The sequence below is a fragment of the Magnolia sinica genome, chromosome 4 (assembly GCF_029962835.1).
Source record: "Magnolia sinica isolate HGM2019 chromosome 4, MsV1, whole genome shotgun sequence".
Lineage (NCBI taxonomy): Eukaryota > Viridiplantae > Streptophyta > Magnoliopsida > Magnoliales > Magnoliaceae > Magnolia > Magnolia sinica.
Window position 1 is genome coordinate 90,371,368 of NC_080576.1, and position 23,595 is coordinate 90,394,962.

Here is a 23,595-nt window from a genome sequence, read left to right on the forward strand (position 1 = left end):
CACATGTATGAGATTAAAACCTTTCATTACATACTTTCAATAGTGAATGGGCCATGGTCAAAAGATTACAATGTTTGGAATACTGTAGCCTTTGGTAGCATACAACTAAACATTTTAAAGCTTGAGAGAGAGAGAGAGAGAGAGAGAGAGAGAGAGAGAGAGAGAGGATGCCTAGCCTTAACCTGTCAACCAACATGAGCCTAGAGGGCATAGACACCCCCTCAATCCTCTCTGAAGCCACCAAGAGCGTGGCCAAAATCATCGGAAAGTCTGAGGCCTATGTAATGATCATACTGAAGGGATCAGTTCCTATGTCATTCGAGGGGACTGATCAGCAACCCAGTTACGCCATTCACCTATGTTGGGATCCTTATCTTTCTAGGGAAACCAAGGAGGTCTTTCTTCCAAAGCTTAATAGATAAAGTTTGGTAGGGAATTGTGCGTTAGAAATGTAGAATCCTTTCTTAGGCAGGTAGACTGACGTTGATCAACCATGTCCTCTCCAGCATGCCCATTCACACCATCGTAGCCACGATCGTCCCCTACTCCATTCTGGCCGACCTCTAAAGAATCTTCTTTGATTTCTTCTGGGGATGGGATGAAATTAAGAAAAATTGCCACTGGTTGGCCTAGAAGAAAATTTCCATTGTGAAACTAGAAGGGGGTTTGGGTGTGAGGGACATGAGATCAATCATGAAAGCCTTCTGCATGAAGTTGGCTTGGGCCATCCTCTTTAGAGGTGATTCTAGCTACTGGGGCAGCTTTATGCAAGCTAAGTATGCCTCAGATCTTCAGAGTATGGTGTTCGGTAGCCATGCTCCATTTGCCTCCCCTTTCTCGAAACAAATTTGCAAGATCATCCCCACGGTTGTAGCCCGTACGCGCTAGCTCATTGGCAGAGGCTAGGCCTTCTACGTGATTGGAGGATGCGCTCTCCTCTTGGTGATCTTCTTTTTGCCAAGGTCAGGGATCTGCTTGGGCCTGAAGGATGGCTCTCCACACCTTCTCTATACGGCCTCTTACCCTGCGCTGGCGTTGACCATGTCACTGATGAAGGTTTCTGCACCTCCCCTAGAGATGACAAATGCATCTGGTTAGACTTTAGCTCTGGTGACCTATCCGTGGGGCTGGCCTAGCTGTTCATTACGCCTCATGTTGAATCTAAGAACTGGTCCAAATGGGTCGGCATGCTAAACTGCCCCCCAAACTCTCCATTCTGGCCTGGAAGGTCTTCCACAAAGCTATTCCAATTAACGAAAGGATTCAAAGTAGAGGGGTCCTCATTGCCTCCAAACGTGTCTGTTGCCCCTCTCCCTATCCACCCCATATGGAAACCATTAATCACCTCTTCTCCTCCAGCTACACGGCATCCCATGTCTGGGAGTATTTTGGCAGGATCTTCGACGTGCATGGCCCCTTGCCCTCCACAACATTGGACAGAGCCAACCACTAATGGACTAGTTCCCCGTCTTCTGGTAGATCCCTCATTCTCATGGGTTTTATTCCCATCTTCACCCTTTGGGAGCTATGGAATGCTAGGAACCTTGCCTGTTTTGAAAATTCTGTGATGCTTCCCGCTGGGGTTATCTCCAAAAGTCGCCTTTGGATCTGCAGGGTGTCGTTACCCATGCCTCTCAACATGTCGTCAAAATGCTGAGGATCGAGGTGGTTAAGTGGACCAGGCCCCACCCGGGGTGGATCACGATCAATGTGGACAGTTCTGCCTGGGGTAACCCACGCCCATCTTAGGGAGGTGGCGTGGGAAGAAACAACTTGGGGGACTTCACGTTTGCTTTCTCAAAAGGATACGGACTCAGATCCAATTCGAGAGCCAAAATCAAGGCGATTATTAATGGGCTTTCCCATTGTGCTAACCTGGGCTTCACTAGGGTGAAAGTGGCCAGTGACTCCAAAATGGCAATGAAGATCCTCTCCAGCCAGACCCTTGGCTCCTGGCCTATGCGGTATTGGCCCGCTTCAAATTCCTCAATCTTAGCATGGAATTCGCCTTATCTCACACCCTGTGAGAGGCCAACTCTGTTGTGGATGATCTCGCCCATCTTGGGAGTGGTGGTCAGGTGGATCGTTTCTTCAGCTCAGTGGAAGATCTCCCCCACTTAACTCGTGGTACCCTGTTCCTCGACAGAGCAGGTTTGGGCAACCTTTGTGTGGCTTGACCCAGGTCTCAGTTCTTCTTTATTTTTCCCCCTCCTTTTCCTTTTTCTTTCCTTTATGATAGGTGGGCCAATGGGTTTTGGCCGCTGGCCCTACCCGAAATAGTTGTATTTGCCCTATACAGTGTAGTATGTTTCACTTCCTGTTCAATACAAAAGGGATTTTGCTGGGAAAAAAAAACCATATGGTGAGCTGGTCTCCATCAGGGGCTTAAATCCGGATGCGAACATGAAACTGAGTGTTGTGATTACTACAATCCTCGAGACCAAGTTATTCGTTCCCAAGTCACTTTAAAAAAAAAAAAATTTATATTAATTTGAATTTTATTAACATGGGACCTTCGTTGTACATGTTTTTCGGGTGGGGTCACAATAGGTTGATCCACACCTATCATATAATCCCCAGCTATACTAAAAGCTCCCTAGATGTTAGAAAAGAAAAAAAAGAAAATCCCCATAGATCTATTGGGGAAGAAACACCTCCCCCAACCAAACGGGGAGGCAAAGCTTCCCATGGGGCGCTCACTTTAACACTCCTTCCTGATATTCCCCAGCCCAACCTTGTCCAGGAAAATGTCCCCCTGAATGTGGGGCAGAACTTGTGATAAGGCATTGAACGTTACGACCTGTTGAGAATCGCTTCCCAATTCTGCCAAAGAGCTTGCCACTCCATTAGCCTACCTAATGGTATGCTGGACTGTCACCTCGACCTTTTGAAGGAGCAATTGTAAGCGAGCACTCTAGTACCACAGCTTCCAAGAGTTGTTGAGACCCTTAACTACAATGTCTACTATACCTTTAGAGTCACCCTCTACAACTATTCTTCAGTAGCCTTGGTTCAAGCAAAATGAGAGGCCATCAATCATCGAGCATGCCTTGGCTCTGGTGTTAGTCCCCCTGCCATAGCCCACTGTGAAGGCGAAGATGAAGTTTCCACAATTATCCCTTATGACTCCGCCACCACCCGAAAGGCCCGGGTTTCCTTGGAAGGACCATCCACATTCAGCTTGAACCATCCGACCTTTAGTTTTGTCCACCTCACCACTAAAAGGTTAACTCGTTGAGGGGCCAAGCCTTTTATCCTCAAGGCTTGCAAGAAAATCTTATGAGGGAGCGATACAGACAACGAGGAAGGAAAGCTAGCTCAAATCCTTCGCAGCCAAATACAAATGCGCTCGATAATTCTCCCATGGTTCAGATAATTCCTGTCCAACCTACTCACATTTCTTTCCTTCCACACTTCCAAAAATAAAAGGCGTGGGAACACACCCAAAATAGAAGGTGCGGGAGCACACCCAATAGATGTTGGATTCTCAGGTTCACCATTTACCTGGTGTAACAACAGAGCGGGCAGAGGCCGCAAATGGCCAAGATTAGATAGGATGCTAATCAACTCAAATTAGATGAGAAATCTCCCAGGTTTCAAGGTCGATCACCTAACAAGGGCACACTCTGATCACTCTCTAATTCTCCTCAACTTTCAAAGCGAATCAGCGAAATTCCCTCGCCCATTCAGATTCCAACGAATGTGGACAAATCATGACGACTTCATGAAGGCGATAAAGGATAGTTGGGATAATGACATTGTTGCTGCTCCTATGTATATGTTTTTCATCAAAATAAAAAACCTGAAGACAATGCTGAAAACATGGAACAAAGATGCCTTTGGAGAAGTCAACAAAAATGTACAAAAGGCAGAGAATGAAGTGAACAAGGCTGAGTATAATCTTCTCGACACACAATGATTAGAGGCTGATCTCTCAGGCTAAACTCATCTCATGCAAAACTAAAAAAGGCCCACCTCCAAGAGGAAAATTTTTGGAAATAGAAATCTAGGAATAAATGGCTAATGGAAGGAGATAGAAATACAAGATTTTTTCATGATTCAATTCTGGATAACCACAGGAGATTGGCAATCAAAAAAATGAAGATGGCCACGGGCAAAAAAGTTGATCAAATCGAAGATAATGGGGAAGAAGTCGAGAGATACTTCAAACAACTATTTTCCTTTGAAGGTAACAACAACAATGATGATATTCTCAACTGCATCCTGAGAATGGTGTCTGATTAGATAAATGTAGGTCTTTTAAGGCCCCTTTCGATGGAGGAAGTCAAGGAAGTAGCAACTTCCATTCTGATTGACAATGCCCCCTGCCCGGACGGATTTGGAGGAGCTTTCTACTCCTATTAGGACGTGATCAATAAACATTTACGTGAAGCTACCAAAGATTTCTTTCAAGGAAAATCGATCCCCAGAGCATTCCAATGTACTCAAATCTGTCTCATCCCAAAGAAGAAGAACTCGGAATACATCATAGACTACGGATTGATCAGCTTATGTAATTGTATAATGAAGATTTTTTCCAACATTATGGCATCTAGGCTGGCCCATATTCTCCCAAATTTAATATCTAAAGAACAAGGAACATTTGTCAAAGGAAGATCGATAGCTAAAAATATTTCCATAGCCAGAGAGATGGCTCATGAGATTGATCGAAAGGTTTATGGGGGCAACTTAATCATCAAACTTGATATGGAGAAGGCTTACAACTGCATGGAACGGAACTTCATTGCCTAGGTGCTCGAGAAGTTTGGGTTTGATCGCCATTGGATCGTCTAAATAGAGCGATGTTGGAAAGATATCTGGTTCTCCATCCTTATTAATGGAAGAAGCTCTGGTTTCTTTCAATCAAGCAAAGGGCTAAGACAGGGAGACCCGCTATCGTCATCCATATTCATCATAGCAGCAAGAGTTTTTAGCAGAGGCGTTCACAAGCTGCTTTCTTCAGGGAGCTGTCAGCCTTTCAAACTTCCCCAATCTTGCCCCAGAATTACCCACCTATTTTTGGTTGATGATGCGATTCTATTTCTTAATGGCAGGAAATCTAACATGCGTGTTCTTCTCAGATTTATTCATGAATATGAAAGTGCATCAGGTAGAAGGTCAACGCGTTTAAAACTTCCTTCATCACCCTGAAGAAAACAGCCAAAAGCAAAGTTCAAAGACTATGCAATCTCACAGGCTTTGGACAAACTTTCCTGGCAACTATTTATCTTGGAGTTCCCCTTACCAAGGGAAGAATCAGTAGCTCACTCCTCTAGCAGCTCGTTCAGAAGACTACTGGCAAGATTGAAGGTTGGAAGGCTAAACTCCTCAATCTAGCTGCGAAACTGGTGCTGATCAAACACGTGCTTACCAACATTCCCATTCACATATTGTCTGCCAGCAACATTCCAAAATCAGTATGTAAATTATTGGACAAAACTTTTACAAATTTCTTTTGGGGTAGCTCAGATGGAGGCAACAAGAGGCACTGGGTCATGTGGTCGAGATTATGTGTTCCAATCCAGGATGGAGGCCTTGGGATTAGAAGCTTCAAAGACTTAATACGAGCCTCCGGAGCTAAAATGGGCTAGCAACTGTTATAGGGCTCGTCTCTGTGGGCCAAACTTTTTTCGGCCAAATACTTCCAAAAACTTATTATGAATAAAGGAGCGATTGGATCTGCCATCTCTTCAGATTGGAAGGATATATTCAGAGCACTACCATTTGTTCTACAACACTTCAGATAACTCATTGGAGAGGGAAAGATCAGCTTCTGGAATCAGAATTGGTTGGGAGGAGGAATACTCACAGGAGCTGCTGTGGGGAAAATCCCGCAACATATGCCGAACGCCATGGTTCAAGACTTCAGTCCCCAAATCGGTAGATGGTGCCTGACCGATATCCAACATATTATACCTCCAGCAACAATGCAAACCATTTCAGCTAGCGTAGTATCATTGTCAAACAGAGCCGACAAGCTGATTTGGGATTTATCGTCCTCAGGAAAATTCTCTTCTAAGTCTACATGGAATGGGATTAGACAACACTAGCCTAATCTTCATTGGGCCAAGTGGATGTGGAATAAACTACTATCTCTGAAAGTGGCGGTCTTTGTTTGGAAGACAATACACAGAGATGTCCCAGTCAACGCAACAGTGCAGAGATTTGGTGTCTCATTGGCGTCTAGATGTGAATGTTGTGGCACCAATCACATGCATCAACTGCCATCTCAGAACGCTGCGCTCATCTCAGCACAGCGTGAGATTGGGACCATGCCCAATGGGTCATCAAATCCACTCAACAGTCACTAAGGAAATACGTCCAACAAGCGCTTCTAGCCTTGCCCCATTCGTAGTCATCTCCATGCATCTGAGGAGAATCTTAACCACCTATTCTATCACGAAAGTGTCGCAGACAAGGTTTGAAGTTATTACAATTTCCTGTTTGATATCTCCTCAATCCCCAATCAAACAATTCATTAGAGGATCTAGTAATGGACTTCAATGGCCTGTCAAAAATCTAGAATCACATTCCTAATTGGAATTGCCCCTTGTTTCATAATCTGGGAGATATGGCTCAGCGAAAATGTAGCTAGATTCGAAGGCCACAAAATGTCAGATAAACACATCATCTCGAGTGTCTCATGCTGGCTGAGAGTCAATCTAGCCATTCCTGAATCAGGCAAGAATTCATTGGCCAAAAGCGTCGTTCTCCAGACTATGAAGATCAATACAACTTATTCACATCCTGCAGGTAAACCTCTTATATTCAGATGGACAAAACCACCAAAAGCTTGACTGAAATTGAATATTGATGGCTCGTCTAGAGGTAACCCAAGTGAGAGCGGAGGAGGGGGAGTTTGCAGGGATCATCTAGGCAGGATAATATTTGCTTTCCACAGATACTATGGGACTGCCTCCAACACGATTATGGAAGCTTGGGCCATGTTAGATGGAATAAACGTTTGCTCCTCTCTCGGCCTTATTAATATCATTGTGGAGACTGATTCTAAACTCATTGCGGATGCGGCCAAGGACCCACTAGCCCCTAATCCTTGGAACATCTGGTATAAGTTGGGAGCTATTTAGTAAAAATGGCGGACCCTTAATCTCATATTCAAGCATATTTTTCGTGAGGAGAACTCGATTGTTGACGCTTTGGCTAGGATGGCAAGCGAGGGACACCCATATCAAATATACAAAAATCGTATAGACCTTCCAAGGATAATTAGAGGTGCTCTTGTGTTGGATAATGTTGGTCTAGGAGCCATCAAATGTTCTTGATCAGGACTCCGTCTAGGTGTTTTCTTCCGTCTCAATGTCTAGCCTAGCTTGTGGTTATATGATAAGTGTGGTCCATAATCTTTTTGTTTGGACCCACCCGAATGGCTATAAATTCTCATGATTATATGAAATTCTCGTGGCATGAGTCCACTTCTTAAAAAAAAATAGAGAAGAGAAAACATTTGGCAATGGGGTAGACGAAGCCATGGACTAGCATTGAGCAGCTCTCCCAGAAGCACCTTGGTTAGGCTCAAAGGAGAGATCAAAGAGACTGACAATGAAGCACATACCTTTGACGCGTGGTCACCTATGGAGAAGAGATGGTTTAACGTCTTTGTGCTAGGGGCAGGAAAGGGGGTTCTTTCCGGACTGCATCATTCACACCTTGCATCTAACGGGACTCCCCTTGCTTGAACTCTACTATCAATCGGTATCGCCTTCTTCAGAAGCTTCTAGGCAAAGAGAGATATTTTTGGAGGCATTTTTCCATGTCAAACCCACTTGGCCCAAGATTTTAGGGGGAGTGGATACTCTGCACTCATTCCAGGCTGACTGAACAGAGAAAATTCTCGAGGTGTCTAAAGCTCAAACGCACCTGTCAGGTTTATGGGACGTACACCCCCCCCCCCCCCCCACCCCCCGTTTAGCTATCTTGTCCCTAATATAGTGGGGAAAGAAATCTTGAAATAAGTGTGGCTGGAGGATTCCTTCTGGGCCGACCATGTTGTGCAATTTCAATTATGAAGAGAATTGGGAATATCCCTATGGCACCATTGCAATAGGGGGCCAAAGCTTGACCAGTCTTCCAACCAGAAATTACAATCCCCACTACCTACCAACCACTTCATGTTCAGAGATAGGATGAGAAACATCTTGAAGAGGGATCAATAAAAGGGGGAAACAACGGTAGCAGTAGCAGTAGTAGCTGAACCATCTCCATACTTGGAGTGAAGGGACACTGCCCAGATACCCCCTAAGTTAGCATACCAGAAGGACAAAGCTAGTTTCATTCTAAGACTACACATCACATCCTTTAATTTCTTAACCCTAATCCCCTTCTGATTTAGGCCTTGCTATCCGAATCCAACTCACCCAATGAGCTTTTTTCTTACCTACATCCCACTCCCAGAAAAAAAATTGAGAAGCATTTTTTCCAAGCCTTCAATGATATGCGTTGAGACTTGAGCTGCTTCAAGTGTATGAATAGGGATGCTCTGGAGCACATGGTTCACAAAGATCAACCTTCGCTCCGGGTTTAGGAGCCTTCCTTGCCACCCCACAACTCTATTATGGATTCTGAGAAGAGGCTAGAACAGGTTTGCCCGAGATCACCCCAGGTTAATCGGGACCCCAAGATAGATGAGAAGAGGGGGCTATTGGTTAATGCGTAGTTGCCTCTTCATTGCTCTAACTTAAGCCGTCGATAGATTCTCGGATGTAAAGAGAGCACTCTTCTCCCGGTTGAACTTTTGGCTCAAAAATCCCAAGTCACGCTTCTTTCTCAAGTTCGAGGACACAAAGGGCTCCAACTTCAGGTCGAATGGGTCTACCTCTTAAATTCTGCATAACATCCGGTGTGCTATGTTGAAACTCCGAGAACCGGATACAATATGTAGAATCATTACTATCTATTACTTTTCAGTCTCTTATAAGTTGTTGGACTATAGAAGAAGAGATATTATCTTGTTGGTTAACAGACATGTTTAATCGTATGGAGACAGTGAACAAGTCGACTCCTCCTCTCACAAAAAAATCGAACATTTCAAGGCAAAATCAGATATGGCTCCCATTAAGTGTCCAAGATTTATCTATTAGATGGTTAAATGGTTAAGATAATTCAATCAACATGGGTGTGTACTAACCAGCTAACTGTCCCCCCAAAAAAAAAAATAATAATAATAATAATAATAATAATAATAAAAATCAATCAAACAAAATTTGGGTTAATGGTCATTCAATCAATGGGCCCATAGGATGTATAGTTCGGGTTATAAAAAACCATGCCACCTAAGGCATGTGATCCGCTTTCATCTTTCAGTTTGAAGATCTAATTAGCCTTTCAATATTCTGCCTTTTATTAGTTAAACATAGATTGTTGATTTATTCTTCACTTAAAACTTTCCCTTTGGTGTGACAGACCTGAATCAAAAGTCTACATGATGTTTTGGTCCTATTCTCAATGTGAATTACACATTTGATGATTAGAGTGGATTTCACATATACATCAAGGGTGGTGCCGTAAAAAAGCAGGGGTGGGCGTCCCTCGCCCAACTGTTCCAAGAACCAGAGATTGTTGTTGACATATTCTTGATTTTTAGTGGGGCCCACCATTATTTGTAGGTGAGATCCATGTGTAATATCATTTTAAGCCTAGGGCTTAAAAATTAGGCTGACTTGTGATTCAAGTAAGCCACACCAAAGGAAATAGTTAAGAGAGAGATGTCTACCTTGATTTTTGCCGGACCCATTATGATGATTATGTGAAATCCACTCCAACCATTAGATGCTACTAAACAACATAGGCTTGGGACCTAAAAATTAGGCCTATTCGTGATTCATGAGGGCCACAACTAGGGAAACAATTTGTAAGGTAACGCTATCGTATACTTGATTTCCAATCATGTAGTCCACCAGGATCCTTGATACTTTCTTGGTGAGTCAACGGTTTACCAGAAGTGAATATGATCATCATGTCTATTTTAAAACTTTAAGTGATGGAGAATTCATCTTACTGATATTATATGTTGATGATATGCTTATCGCCATTCATAACAAATTTGAAATCAATGTATTGAATACTCAGCTATCAGGGACATTCGAAATGAAAGATCTGTGGGTTACAAAGAAGATTATTGGCATTGACATATACAAAGATATGGAGATGAGTAGGTTACATTTGTCTTAGGAAAAATACCTCGAGAAGGTATTGGTGACGTTTGAAGTCGACAAGACTAAGCTAGTTAACAACTCCATGCTGCTCACTTCAAGCTTTCTTCATAGAAATGTCCTATGAAGAAAAGTGATATATGTCTCATGTGCCTTATTCGAACAAGGTTGACAGTACATATGTAATATATGACATGGTTTCTATGAGATCGAATATTTCATATGTAATCGGTGTTATGAGCAGATACATGTCAAACCCTGATAAACAACAATGGGAGGCAGTGAAATGGAACTTCGTTATCTATGTTATATAATAGACAACGTCTTGACATTTCAAAAATCAGATGAAAAACTAGCAAGCTATGTTGATTGAGATTATACAGGGAATGTGGATAATAGAAGGTTGACTTCCGGTTACTCGTTTATATTAATGGGTGAATAGATCAGTTGGATGTCAAAGATTTAGTTTGTGGTTATTCTTTCCACAACTGAAATAAAGTATATGGCGGTAAAAAAGGCATTCAAAGAAGGCGTTTGGTTGCGTAGAATGATGAACGAACTCGGGCTTCAATAGGAGGTCGTGCTGATTAATTATGACAGTGAAAGTGCGATCAACTTGGCAAAGAATTCGGTTTACAATTCTAGAACTAAACATATTGATGTTCTTCATCATTTTATCTGACTAGTGCTTGAGGAAGGTGGTGCTACTCTCGAAAAGATCTACATGAGCATGAATCTGATGGATATGCTTACAAAGGTGGTTCCCATGAAGAAGTTCTGATTATATTCATCTTTTTTGGGTCTGACAAAAGTTTGATGAAGGCGGAGTGTGCATGAAAAGCGACGACGATAATGAAGCTATGATGGAGGCGATTAGAGATGGGGCTTGGAGCAATGGTTCGTAATGATTGAAGCTATACTGGAGATTGTTGTTAGATGTCTTTAATCTATACATGGAACATGGTCTTGATCGATCGAACAACATAGTCGATTGGTCGAGTGAGACTCAAATTCTACATATTGGTCTCTGGACAGTTTCTGACAGTCTCGATTGATCGAACTGTCGGATCGATCGATCAACAGAATTCAAAAAGTACTTGTAAACTCTCTAGACACTTTTTGAGCATGTTCGAGCGATCAACATGTGATGCTCAATCAATGTAGATTGATCAATGGTTAGATCGATGGTACACACAATTTTGTGTAATTGGGCGATTAATTTTCTATTCCAGGTGTTATGCTATATATATAGTTGTAATTGTGAGATTAGGGTATCTCAATTAGGGCTTAAAATGTTTCTAGGTATTGGAGAGGATAAAACAAGGATTTTCTAATTATAAGTGCATCAATCTCTTGTAGTTTTCGCTTTCATTTTGATCGTTATTGCTGTGTGCCATAGTTTTTTTTCACGTGAGGGGTTTTCTATGTAAAATTCGTGTGTATTTGTGCACGCTTTGTTCGCGTTTGCTTATTGTCATGTGATTCTTATTCGGGGTTTGCTTATATGGTCCCAACAAGTATCTTACCTAACCCATGCATCACTTCAACCCTATTAAGATGATGGGATGCCTCAAAACTAGGTCAATTGAAAACAATGAACAATTGACCTCCGCATTCATGTGATCGCTCACATGACAGTTTGATCAGCATTACTTTTGGAGTGTCTAACTTTCAGTGGGGCCAGCCTGCAGGATAAGTAGGGTGTTACCCCTATCCTACTTATTTGCTCTCTATAGGAGCTTTGGTGAGGGCTCGAACTCTAGAGCGGAAGTTCCAGTGCTAGTTGAAGGACTCTCTCTTTGAGTCCCCTGGAGTTTTAATAAGATTGAGCTTGAAAGTGATTCGAAGACTGCAGTTGATCTCCTTAACAGGGATACTGCGATGCTAATTGTGGTACCGGTCTATATAGTTTATTCTCTAAGGGAAGCCAATGACGTGGCAAATGGCTTAGCTCACCTGGAAAGCGGGTCTCAGGAGAATTGGATTTTTTTCCCACTCAGACCTCCCTCTAATAATTAGGGCGAGACCTTTCCTCCACTGAGTATCATTGGGGTTAGTTAGGGAATGTTAGTAGCATGTGTATATTTGGGGGTAGTAGGATTGGGGTATATGATAGGTGGGACCGGAGGTTTTATTTTATTTTATTTTTGGTTCTTTGGGCCTGCTGGCCCAAATGAGCGTGCCTCTTGTATATCTTTGTGTGGGAATAAATTCTTTGAGTTAAAAAAAAAAAAAGAAAAAAAGAAAAAAGTAAGATGTAGACACACCCATTGGCTTCAAATGCTGTCCTTGTAGAAATCTGATTTTTCAAGTATTTATAGCATAAACAGTCGTGATATCTGGTGAGCAAATGATGGCGTGTTCAAAAGACTTGATGCTTGGGCTATGTGGAGTACACTTGCTATGTTCTTTCGAATCAAACCATATATTTGGTGCAACTGTTAACATTAATGACATGTACCATGACTCTTCTTCTTTTTTTCTTTTTTCTTTTTTTTTTTTTTTGTAAGATAGAATTTTATGGCTGAATTAACATACTACAAACATTAGGGTGAGACCACAAAAAAACTGGGGTGTCACCTATCATATATATATGGGCCCCTATACAAAACTCAACCCAAAAAACAAAAAAAAAAAGAAGGTGGGCATGCCATGACAGCAGCCCTAAAAAGAAAAAATTAACCCTCACCCTTTAAACTGTATCTTCTTTTCCTTTTTCATCCCCACATCAGCATTATCTAGAGCCAAAAGCCCCCTGATATATTTAGGAAGATCAACTCGCGCGACTATGATAAATCCTATTTGGACATGTACCAAGACTAGTCCTGATATAAAACTCGGTGGAAAGCCACACATGGAGCAATATACAAGCATGCCTAAAACCTATGCATCAATGTAGTGTGTTCTGCGGCCTTCCTGAGTTTTGGAATGACTTGAGTGTATGTGTGCCCTTTAACCCTATCATCCATTAATCAATGGGTTAGATGGAATATACACAGTGCTGTTGACCTCCATTTCATATCAAAGATTCTATGGCCTATGTTACTATCCCGAATGTCCTCCATGTTTGATAGGTGTGGCCCATGGATCATGATCTCTTTTAAAATTTAAACCCAATATAATGTCTGAGGTGTATTCAATTCATGGGTAGGATAGGGCAGTGGATTAGGTGCGCCCTAGCTATGGAGCCCACCTTGATGCGTGTATTGCATCTCCAACTCATCCAACCGTTTTGACATAATCGCATTTCTCTATTTGTATGAAAGTTTTCCTTAGAGCGATTTCATTTGCATCTCCAAGTCGTCCAACCGTTTTGACATAATCCAAGTCTGTATTTTTTATTTATTTTTTTATTTTTTACACATGCACACACACCCCACACACACTCACGCCGGTGGAATTTCACCACCTATGGATACTCGAACCCTTGACCGGGTGTTGAAACTCCTGAGAGTCTACCACCCGAGCAAGAGTAAGAATCCAAGTCTGTATGACCTATTCAACAGGTTAGATATCAAACAACCATTACAGTGGGCATAGGAGGTTTTTAATGGTGGACATTCAATCACCGCTATTTTCCCATGGTATGGTCCGCTTGAGATTTAGATCTGCCTCATTTTTGGGATCAAGCCCTAATATATATATATATATATATATATATATATATATATATATATATATATATTGTAAATTTTGTTGGATATACGGAAAAATAAAAAATAAAATAAGGTTCAATTATTTCATTTCACTAGGCTAAATCACGTAAAATAAACGCTTTCCTTAAAGCGTGATTCGCCCCCTTGTCAATTGTTGATGGGTTACAGGCGAATTGCTTCCAAGATAAGACAAGTTTGTCTGGAGACGTGCAACAATCATGATGGGTCCACTTAGGAACAATTCAACGCAGCAGATCTGTAACACCCCGGTTCCCGAAACCCGAGTATACCACTCATTTCCTAAAAACCTGAGTGTTAACCTTTAAAGATAGCGCAAATTTATCAGAGTAAACAATTTAGCAGCATAAAAAAAAATCAAATACAAAAGGAAGTCCAATTATACAAAACCAAATATTCGAGTGGTTGCCCGAAAACTTATACAAATCAATGTCTTAAGTTTTTACAATACATAACAATACAAATTAAATACAAATAAAATCAAGAATTGAGAGTCGCAAGATCATATGGCTTCTCATATTCCACATGAACACCAACATGCACATCATTTGGATCTCCTTCACATTAATTATGGTTTGATAGTGTCAATGGCTATCGCAATGAGGTATAACCCCCAAGATTTATCATATCATCAATATAATTAAACATAGTTATCAGGAACAATATATAATGAATGTTTCATAATTATCATCATAATAACAAGACAAAGTTCATCAGATATACATATATTGAATAAATTCCACGAAGATATTCTTTTTTAAATGTATGGATGCATGCACATGCTCACAGACCTAGGGATGCACATCAAGCTGGCAAAAAGTCACCCAAGGAGAACTGACTACCCGAAAAAGTACTCAAAGATACCCCCTAAAGAGGACTAGGTACCTGAAAAATTCCATGTAACAAGGACAACCCATAATAGTTCGAATGCAAGCAATAAAAACTTAGGATCACCCGGTAAAATACTCTATGGCACAACCCATAGCGATCTAAGAAACCCCCGTGTTTTACATCGACCACCCGGTAAAGTCTATATGCTATGAAAATGCATAATTAGTCTAACCATTATTATTCCGATTTCAAACATCCATTTTTAGAAACCTCCAAAGTCATTATGGGGGCTTGTCACCCAGCATATGCCGACACCTTGGGCATAGTGTCCCATACTACCATCCCCGACTCATAAGACTAACAAATAAGATGTGTAAAGGTAATCTCTTCAACTAGTGACCAATCATAGTTTGAAAAGCGGAACTTACTATCGCATGGTTATACAAAAATAATTCATCAAATCCATATAGGGTGATTATTCCATAAAAGTCGTAAGAACCAAATATTCAATTTAATGATGCGATAAAAAGGGATTATTCCCTAAAAGCTACATAGGCCCAAATGGTTAAGAAGAAGGTAAATCCACAACAAAGACTCTATTTAATCTATTAGACAAAATGGTCACTAGTTCGAGGACCTCCAAGCAATATCCATTAGGTAATCACATATGACAAATTAAATTACATGTAATATCGACAACACATGCATGTTTAAAGCATTTATTTTAAATCAGAATAGAGGTATTTATATCTCATCACATGTTCAAATATTAAATTTAAATCCAATTCATCAATCAATTATAAGGAATCAAAATCAATAAGAGCAATGAACCACATTAAGCAATCAATAAGATAAATGATGAAGATAAATAAACAAGCTAACTATCAAGATGTAAAAAAGCTTGAAGGTAATCCTCACCTTTCAAGTCGGGTCCATCCTCTTGCGGTTGTTGGATTCACGTATACTTGTTCTAGGATCGGATCCCAATCGACTCAAACCCACTTCTTAGCTTGGTAAAGTTTGGTAGAACTCAAGGGACGTCGTAATAGCTTCTATTCTGACTCAATTCCCGGCTTTTCCTACAACAACACTTGCCAAGCAGGATTGAAGTCAACCCATGCCTAGCCTAACTCATCCCTGGAACAGTGGGTTGACTCGCTGAGTCAAGTCAGTAAATTCGGCACTAGCCAAGTTAACTCGCTGAAGGGGAACTCAGTTGGCGGATTTCTCAAATCTCCGTTTCTGCTCTCTCTCTCTCTCTCTCTCTCTCTCTCTCTCTCTCTTCTATCTCCTCTTTCTTCCTTCTTATATCAGACATGCCCAACAGGGTAGCTGGACATGTCATGACTCGACCTGACTCAGTTCTAGTAAGTCGAGTTAACTTGACTCGGTAGTAAAACACCCACTCAATCCCTTCTTTCTTTCTCCATTCTTCCTCCTTTCCTTCATCTTCTTTTCTTCTACTTCCTCTCTCTCTCTCTCTCTCTCTCTCTCTTTGTCTCTCTCTCTCTCTCTCTTCCTGCAAGTCCCTAGATCTAGACCCAATTAAGCAGATCAAATGATTAACTCAAGCCACAACTCAGCTGCGTTCAGAGGTAAATCAATTGAACTCAGCTTTAAACCCGACACTCACAGCAAACAGCTCGTTCTCTCTCTCTCTCTCGCATCTTTCTCTCTCCTTTTATTCCTCAGTTTTCCTTTTCTTTCTCTGAAAGACTCGCCTGACAACCTGAACTCAAGCCTAAAGTTGAGAAACGGCAGCCCAAATGACTCATCGAGTCTCTGACTTGTGGCTAAAACTTGACTCAACAGCGAGTCGAGTTCTAAAACTCAACTTCTTCTCTCTTTCTCTCTTTCTTCTTCTTCTTGGTTCTCTTCACTTTTTGGCTATTCAAGCAATGGGTGCTAAACTTGACCTGACTCAGTGGAGAATAACCTAGTCAACACGGCAGCGATGGTGCGGCTAGTGGGCGGCTCGCTACTCTCCCTTCTCTCATCATTCCCTCACTTCCTCTTGTTTCTCCTTTTGCTTCCGTTCTCCATCTCTTTTCTTTTCATCTACTGAAAGACGCCCAGGCTTGATGTTCCAACTCACTGAGTCAGTTGGTGTAGCAAAAACGGCATAGCCTCCCTTCCTTTTCTCACGCTCTTTTTATCTTTCTTTCTTTTTTTGGAAAGGGGTTACCCTGAAAGGCAACCTTTTAAGGGCTCTATTAACCCTATTCTAGATGGTTCAGATGTAACTAATCCGAGATTAGTTGTGGGTTAACGGATCCAAACTATGAGATCTTGAGATGGTAGCCCCGAATTCATTGCGTGGTGGAAATCTAAGGTCACAGATGGACTTCTGACACCCTACCCATCAGATGGGCGGACTTGATCATGGGATGAGGGCCACACAAAGGAGATGGGTTTTTCCCATCGTTTAAGGAAGATGATCCACCGATCATGGTGGATTTTGATCTAGTAGGCCACCCTTCGTGTTGAGGCACCTGGATGGTCTAGATGGGTCCATGGATCATTGTGGGACCCACCTTTTGGATGGACAGCCGCGAAAACTCAGTAGGTTCTTAGTTTCCATGTTGCTACGATTCTTTCATTGCGATGGAAGCCCTAACTCGTGCAGAGAGGAATGGATGGCTAGGATTGTCTTGTACTAAGGGTTAGGATTGAGGGAGGATCCCGCATGCGGTTAGCCAGCCTGGTAGCAATGGAAAGTTTCTGTTTTCGGAAGCCACCGCAAGCGACCAGTTTGTGCCAAGGATTGCAAGCATGCTCATGTGCTTCAAGGTGCACAACTAACAAGGTTTTGGTCAGATCCTTACCCTGGACATAATGGACGGTTTGGATCTCTTAGGGGGTTTATTGATTGTGGGTTGTAAGCGTCTCAACGGATGTTGTCCGTTTGAATTCCGCTTGTGTTTATGTTCATGTGAACGAGCTATCACGTGAGATATGAATAGGGTTTTGGTTGAGACTATCGTCCTTGCATGATGAATGGTCTGGATTGGTCTAGTCGACCATGATGGTGGGCCACTGGTCAAGACAACGGACATCATCCATTCGTGTAGTTGCTGGACAGAAATAACAGAAAGAGAGAGAAAATCTCTCTTTTTCAAAGTATATCAGGTCAACACCCTATTGACCAAGCCATTGGTGATTGTGTGCACAAGTAACCCAAAAGTGGGGTCCACCATGATTTTTAGAGAATCCACTTCGTTCATTGGACTCTACAGCTCCCATTGGATCATTTGACCACGAATGAGGTTGATTCATGACTTGGGTGGGCCACAATTCTCTAGTCGATGTATCTTTATGACATTCTCATGCATTATGATAGTCCAATAGGTTTCAAATCTGATCCACACCAACGATTCAATCCATTGGTCCACATAAGGCCATGAGTCCAAAAATATGGGGCTGATCTAACACTCAAGTGGGCCCTATGACTCGGTCTTTAGCCCTCAATCACCCACCTGTGTCGATCCAACAATCAAACTGCTATCTAAACTAACCATTAATGCTTTAAAATATCTTTTCTAGCCTAGATGAAAATCACTAGCATGTTGAATGATCAATGACTTGGTTGTTGTGGTCAAGTGATGGATTTCCAAATTGAATAGTGTGAATACGATGAATGATAAATTTGATGATTTGGGTCTCAATCTTTAAGGTGATCTAAGATTAGGGCCTTCCACGATTTATACTAGACGGTTTGATCTATCTATCAAAGCAATTGGTCTATCAGAGTGATTGAAATCCTAAAAATAGAGTTAATGATGTAGTGATCCATCTTAAAAATAAATGAATGGGTAACAAGAGATGAATATTTCTCCCAATGGTCAGATTTGGGCTAGACTGTGTGAACATTTAGATGAATTAGATTCATGTTTATACTAAGTTAGATTACAAGGAAACACCCGAGTATTGAAAAGTACAGGGTGTTACAAGATCTTCTAGCAGAATCAAAACAAACTATGGATGTGTTTACAATATTCTATGAAGGATGCTATCTGGAGGATCTGATAGAAGGGGAGAGATTTGCGTTCGAGTTAATTAAATTTGGACCAGAATGGTCCAGTTTATATAGGCACTAGGGAGTGTACCATTGCTAGGTGGCCATCAATGGTTTGAAATGTTTAAAAAATATTTTTGACTGTTGATCATTAATTTCAGCCGTTTCTGTTCGCTAGATCGGAAGATCTGATCATTGGATCATCATGGCCAATCCATTTTCGGATCGTCGTGGCTTTTAAGGCAGCTATACGATTTCAGAAATGGCTGACCATTTCAGATTAATAATCCAATCGTTCTCAGTCGCCTTTAAAACCCTGACTCATTTCAAACCAATCGTACATAAGCTCATATTAGACCACTCGCAAAACGATCACATCGTCTCATGATGGTTCATGTAAGGTCGCGAGGGAATGACCCATCTGCTACACGATGTGCATGTGCAAAGTGCAAAGTGCGCCAACTAGTGCTACTATATTCACATTACCCTCACCCACGCCCAGGCCCGTGCTCAAGCCCAAGCACACGAGTGTGAGTGTGTGCATGCGTGTGTTTCAGTGCTACTCACTGGAACACGCAACCCGAGTGTCACAATCTTCAAAGCTCCAAGTAAAAATACTACACAAACATCCTCATATAAACCACAATTTTCTTCTTTTCATTTCCGATGTGGGACAAATGCACACACCGCACTTTTCAATTTGAAATTCCCAAAAAGCGTTTTGGCATCAAAATTTCAAAATTTTAAATATTTAATTTTTTTTTCTAAAAAACCAGAAATCTCAACAATCCCTCACTGGTTTTTTTTTTTTTTTTTTTTTTTTTTTTTTTTTTTTTTTTTTTAAAACAATAAAAAATATCTGCCATAGATGAAGAACAATTATTATGCATAGAAAAAGATATCTTATAATTTGAATCTTTCCTTAGTGTGAGTATTTTAAAGTTATGTCAAAATTTTTGGTTGTCGCAGTATTGAACCAGTTATTCCTTTATGACATAACCGAAAATACTACACATATAATAGCTTCTGCGTTATATGTTCCTTTATATTACTCACTTAGCACTTTTAACAGCAATGTTCTTATCCTATTTCATGAACGATCCTGAGATAACTCGAACTCTCATGAGAAGCAGCACCACTTCTATGTTCATATAGGTGAAATCCTTCCAGTGTTTCCGTTACTTAAACACACTTATCCTATTTGACTAGATTTCATTAAGAGTTCCAAGACTTGACTCTTTTATTTGTAACGGCCAGCCCTTTCATCTTGGATAAGGTTATTTTTATATTTAGTGCTGAAACTTTCCATTTATTAGTGATTTTATATTTCCCATTGAACCCAATATTTAAAGAATTTCTAAGTTTGGGTTGGATTTATATCACTGGTGGAACTTTGATTAAGGAGTTTCAACCCCATCCCTCTATATGTTGTCCTTAATACATCTCTTGTTGGAGGTTTAGTAAAGGGATCGGCCAAGTTATTACTTGACTTTACGAATGAGATCGCAACGATTCCATTCTAGATCAATTGCCTTATATAATCATGTCTCAAAATTATGTGTCTGGACTTTCCATTATAAGTACCGCTATCGACTCTTACTAGAGTGACTTCACTATTACAATGAAGTGAAACAACCGATATAAACTTCACATATAAATGAATTTCTATTAGAAAATCCCTTAACTACTCAGCCTTTTTACATGTTGTAGCCAATGCTATGAACTCAGATTCCATTATTGAGTGCATTGTGCAAGTTTGTTTCTTGGATCTGCAAGATACAGCTACACCTCCTAAGGTAAATATCCACCTTATAGTAGACTTGTTATCCCCTGTACTCGATATCCAACTTGCATCGGTATATCCTTCCAACACTGTTGAAAATTCTGAGTAAAATAATCATAGTTTTTTCGTTTCTTTTAGATAACCTAGAACTCTACTTATAACTTTCCAGTGTTCAACACTTGGATTACTAGTAGACCTAGTTAGTTTACTCACAGCGTATGTTATATCCAGTCTTATGTATTGCATAACATATATACACAAGACTGCCTATAATACTGGCATACTTTAGTTGTGTAACCACTCTTCCACTGTTTTTTTTTTTCAACTTGATACTTGGATTAAATGAGGTTTTTGCCTCTTTGATTTTTAAGTGGTTAAACTTGTTCAATATTTCTTCAATATAATAAGACTAGCACAATGCATAACCTTCACTATGTTTTTTTTTAAAAACTTTAATACCTAATATAGTATCCACTTGTCTAAGATCCTTCATTTTGAAAACCAAAGAGAGAAACTTCTTTGTTACACTTACACCTTCCATTTTGTTACTGATTATTAATATATCACGTATATATAAGCATATGATTACATTATAATCACTATACACTTTTGAGTATATGCATTTATCAACAATGCTATGTGCAAAACCATAAGACAAAATTTTAGAATCAAATTTATCATGTCACTGTTTTGGCGCTTGTTTTAATCTATACAAAGACTTACCAAGTTTACACACTTTCCTTTCATTGGCTGGTAGAACAAACCCTTTCAGTTGCTCCATGTATACCTCCTCATTGAGGTCTCCATTCAGGAATGTTGTCTTCACGTCTATTTGATAAATCTGAAGATGATGTATGAATGCTAGAGCGATGTTATTCTACCTACTGGTGAATATGTGTTAAAATAATCAATTCCTTCTTTCTGTCGGAAACCCTTAGCAACTAATCTTGCCTTAAAGGTTTAAATTATACTATTAAGGTGATATTTTTTCTTAAATACTTACTTACATCCTATTGGTTTAGAACCTAGTGGTAGATCCACCAGTTCCTATGTTTTGTTTGATATAATCGAATCCATTTCATTATTAATAGCCTCTTTGCAAAAGGCGGAGTCTCTTGAAGTCATAGCTTCACTAAAAGTTTTAAGTTAATCTTCTATAGTTAAAACCATAGATATTTTCCTAATGACCTTATCTCTATCACCCTCTACTAGATAAAAAGAGAGACGCTGAGAGTCTATTTGATCAGAATCAAAAATCTTATCTACTCTTGCTCTTTGACTCCTAGGAGGTTCACTTGGTGTTTGAACTTCTTGTTGTGTTTCTTCTATAGTTTCATTAAGATTGAATCTCAGTATTATTTTTCTCCATAAATAAAGAGTTCTTAAAGAACTCTACATTTCTAGACTCTAACATTGAAGTCTAAGTCTAAAAGTCTATAAGCCTTAGTATCTTGTGCATATCTTATAAAGAAGCACCTAATAACTCTTGGTCCTAACTCAGTTCTTTTAGGTTTAGGAGTTCTGCAATATACGACATACCCCCACACTCTAAGATTCCCTATGTTTGATTTTCTTTCCTTCCATATTTTGTATGGAGAGGTCTGGTTTTCTTAGATAAGATTCTATTCAGAACATGACACACAACTAACAACGCTTCTTCCTATAGGTTTAATGACAACTTTACTTGTATTAGCATTGAGTTGACCATTTCAACTAAGGTCTTATTTTTTATCTCTACTACATTATTTTGTTATGGTGTATAGGGTGTTATGCACTGGTGTACTATGCCATTTTCCTCAAAATAGATAGAAAATTCATTAGAAAAATATTCCCTTCCTCTGTCACTACGAAGGATTTTAATATATTTTTTTAACTAATTAGTTTTCTATTTCAGATTTATAGATCTTGAATGCATTAAATGCTTTACCTTTTGATTTTAACAGATATACATACACATATCTTAAACAATCATCTATAAATGTTATGAAGTACCTCTTCTCTTCTTAGGTAAGAGTGTCATTTAGTTCACATATGTCAGTATGCACTAAATCTAATATTTGAGATGATCTCTCAACACTTGGAAATAGTTTCTTAGTTATTTTAGACCGTATGCATACTTCACATTTATCATTGTCACTATGATTATATGATATTAGGCCGTTCTTAGACATAAGTTTTATGATATTATAGCCAACATGTGCTAGTCTACCATGACACAATGTTATAGACTCAATCATGTAAGCAGAAAATTTCTTTTCATTCAAAGAAATTTTGAACATCCCATTACAAAGATAACCCCTTACCCACAAAGTTTTCGTTCTTGGACAAGATCAACTTGCCAAACTTAAACACAACCCTTATCCCAAGTTTGCTCAAGAGATCCCCTAAGACTAAATCCCTCCTTATATGTTTGGGACATGCAATACGTTGGTCAGAATTACCTTCTTTCTAGAGGTAAAGAGTAATTCCACGGTTCTTTTTCCTACGACTTTCGATCGACCTTCATTTTTCATTTGAACCTCTTGACCGTTCACGTCTTCATAAGTTTCGAAGGCAGATCTATTGTTGCATACATGGACTATGGCACATGTATCATACTACCAACTGGAGACTTTTTCTTAAACTAAGTTCACTTCTGTGACCATTGCTATGATATCATCGTCTACTATATTAGCCTATTTCTTAAGCCTTTGTAGTCCCTACAGACTTGGGCGAAATGTCCGGTCTTGCCACAGACATAGCGTCATTAGCGTTATCTTTTTTGTCTCGTTTACGAGATTCTTCTTCAATACAAAGATGCTTTTGGATTTGTTTCAGGGTGAATTCTTCGTATTTATGTAGTAGCTTCTTCCTATAGTCTTTCCAGCTCGAAGACAATTTGACGATAATAGCTCCGACTTGAAGGATTCAGGCGTCTATTTTTAATACATCAACAACACTATAATATGGATGTAGTCAAATGAAATCATATCTCTATGCCAAAGATAGGGCAGCAGTAAAAGGCAAAAAAACCTTTGAACGAAATGATTTTTATTTTTATTTTATTTATTTATTTATTTTTATTTTTATTGTTTTTTCGTTTTCACTGAACCATATGTTCACACATGGCCCATTTCGCCAGAT

At 40.0% G+C, this 23,595-nt stretch overlaps 1 protein-coding gene across 1 annotated transcript; it reads left to right on the forward strand.

Moving 5' to 3' along the window:
* Window positions 1–129: 129 nt before the first annotated feature.
* LOC131244588 (uncharacterized) lies at window positions 130–9,011 on the forward strand. Its single transcript, XM_058244098.1, has 4 exons — window positions 130–313; window positions 2,334–2,459; window position 2,935; window positions 8,772–9,011. Exons 1-4 carry the CDS (start codon window positions 168–170, stop codon window positions 8,838–8,840), a joined length of 342 nt encoding a protein of 113 aa, XP_058100081.1. The 5' UTR covers window positions 130–167; the 3' UTR covers window positions 8,841–9,011.
* The last annotated feature ends 14,584 nt before the right edge of the window (window positions 9,012–23,595 follow it).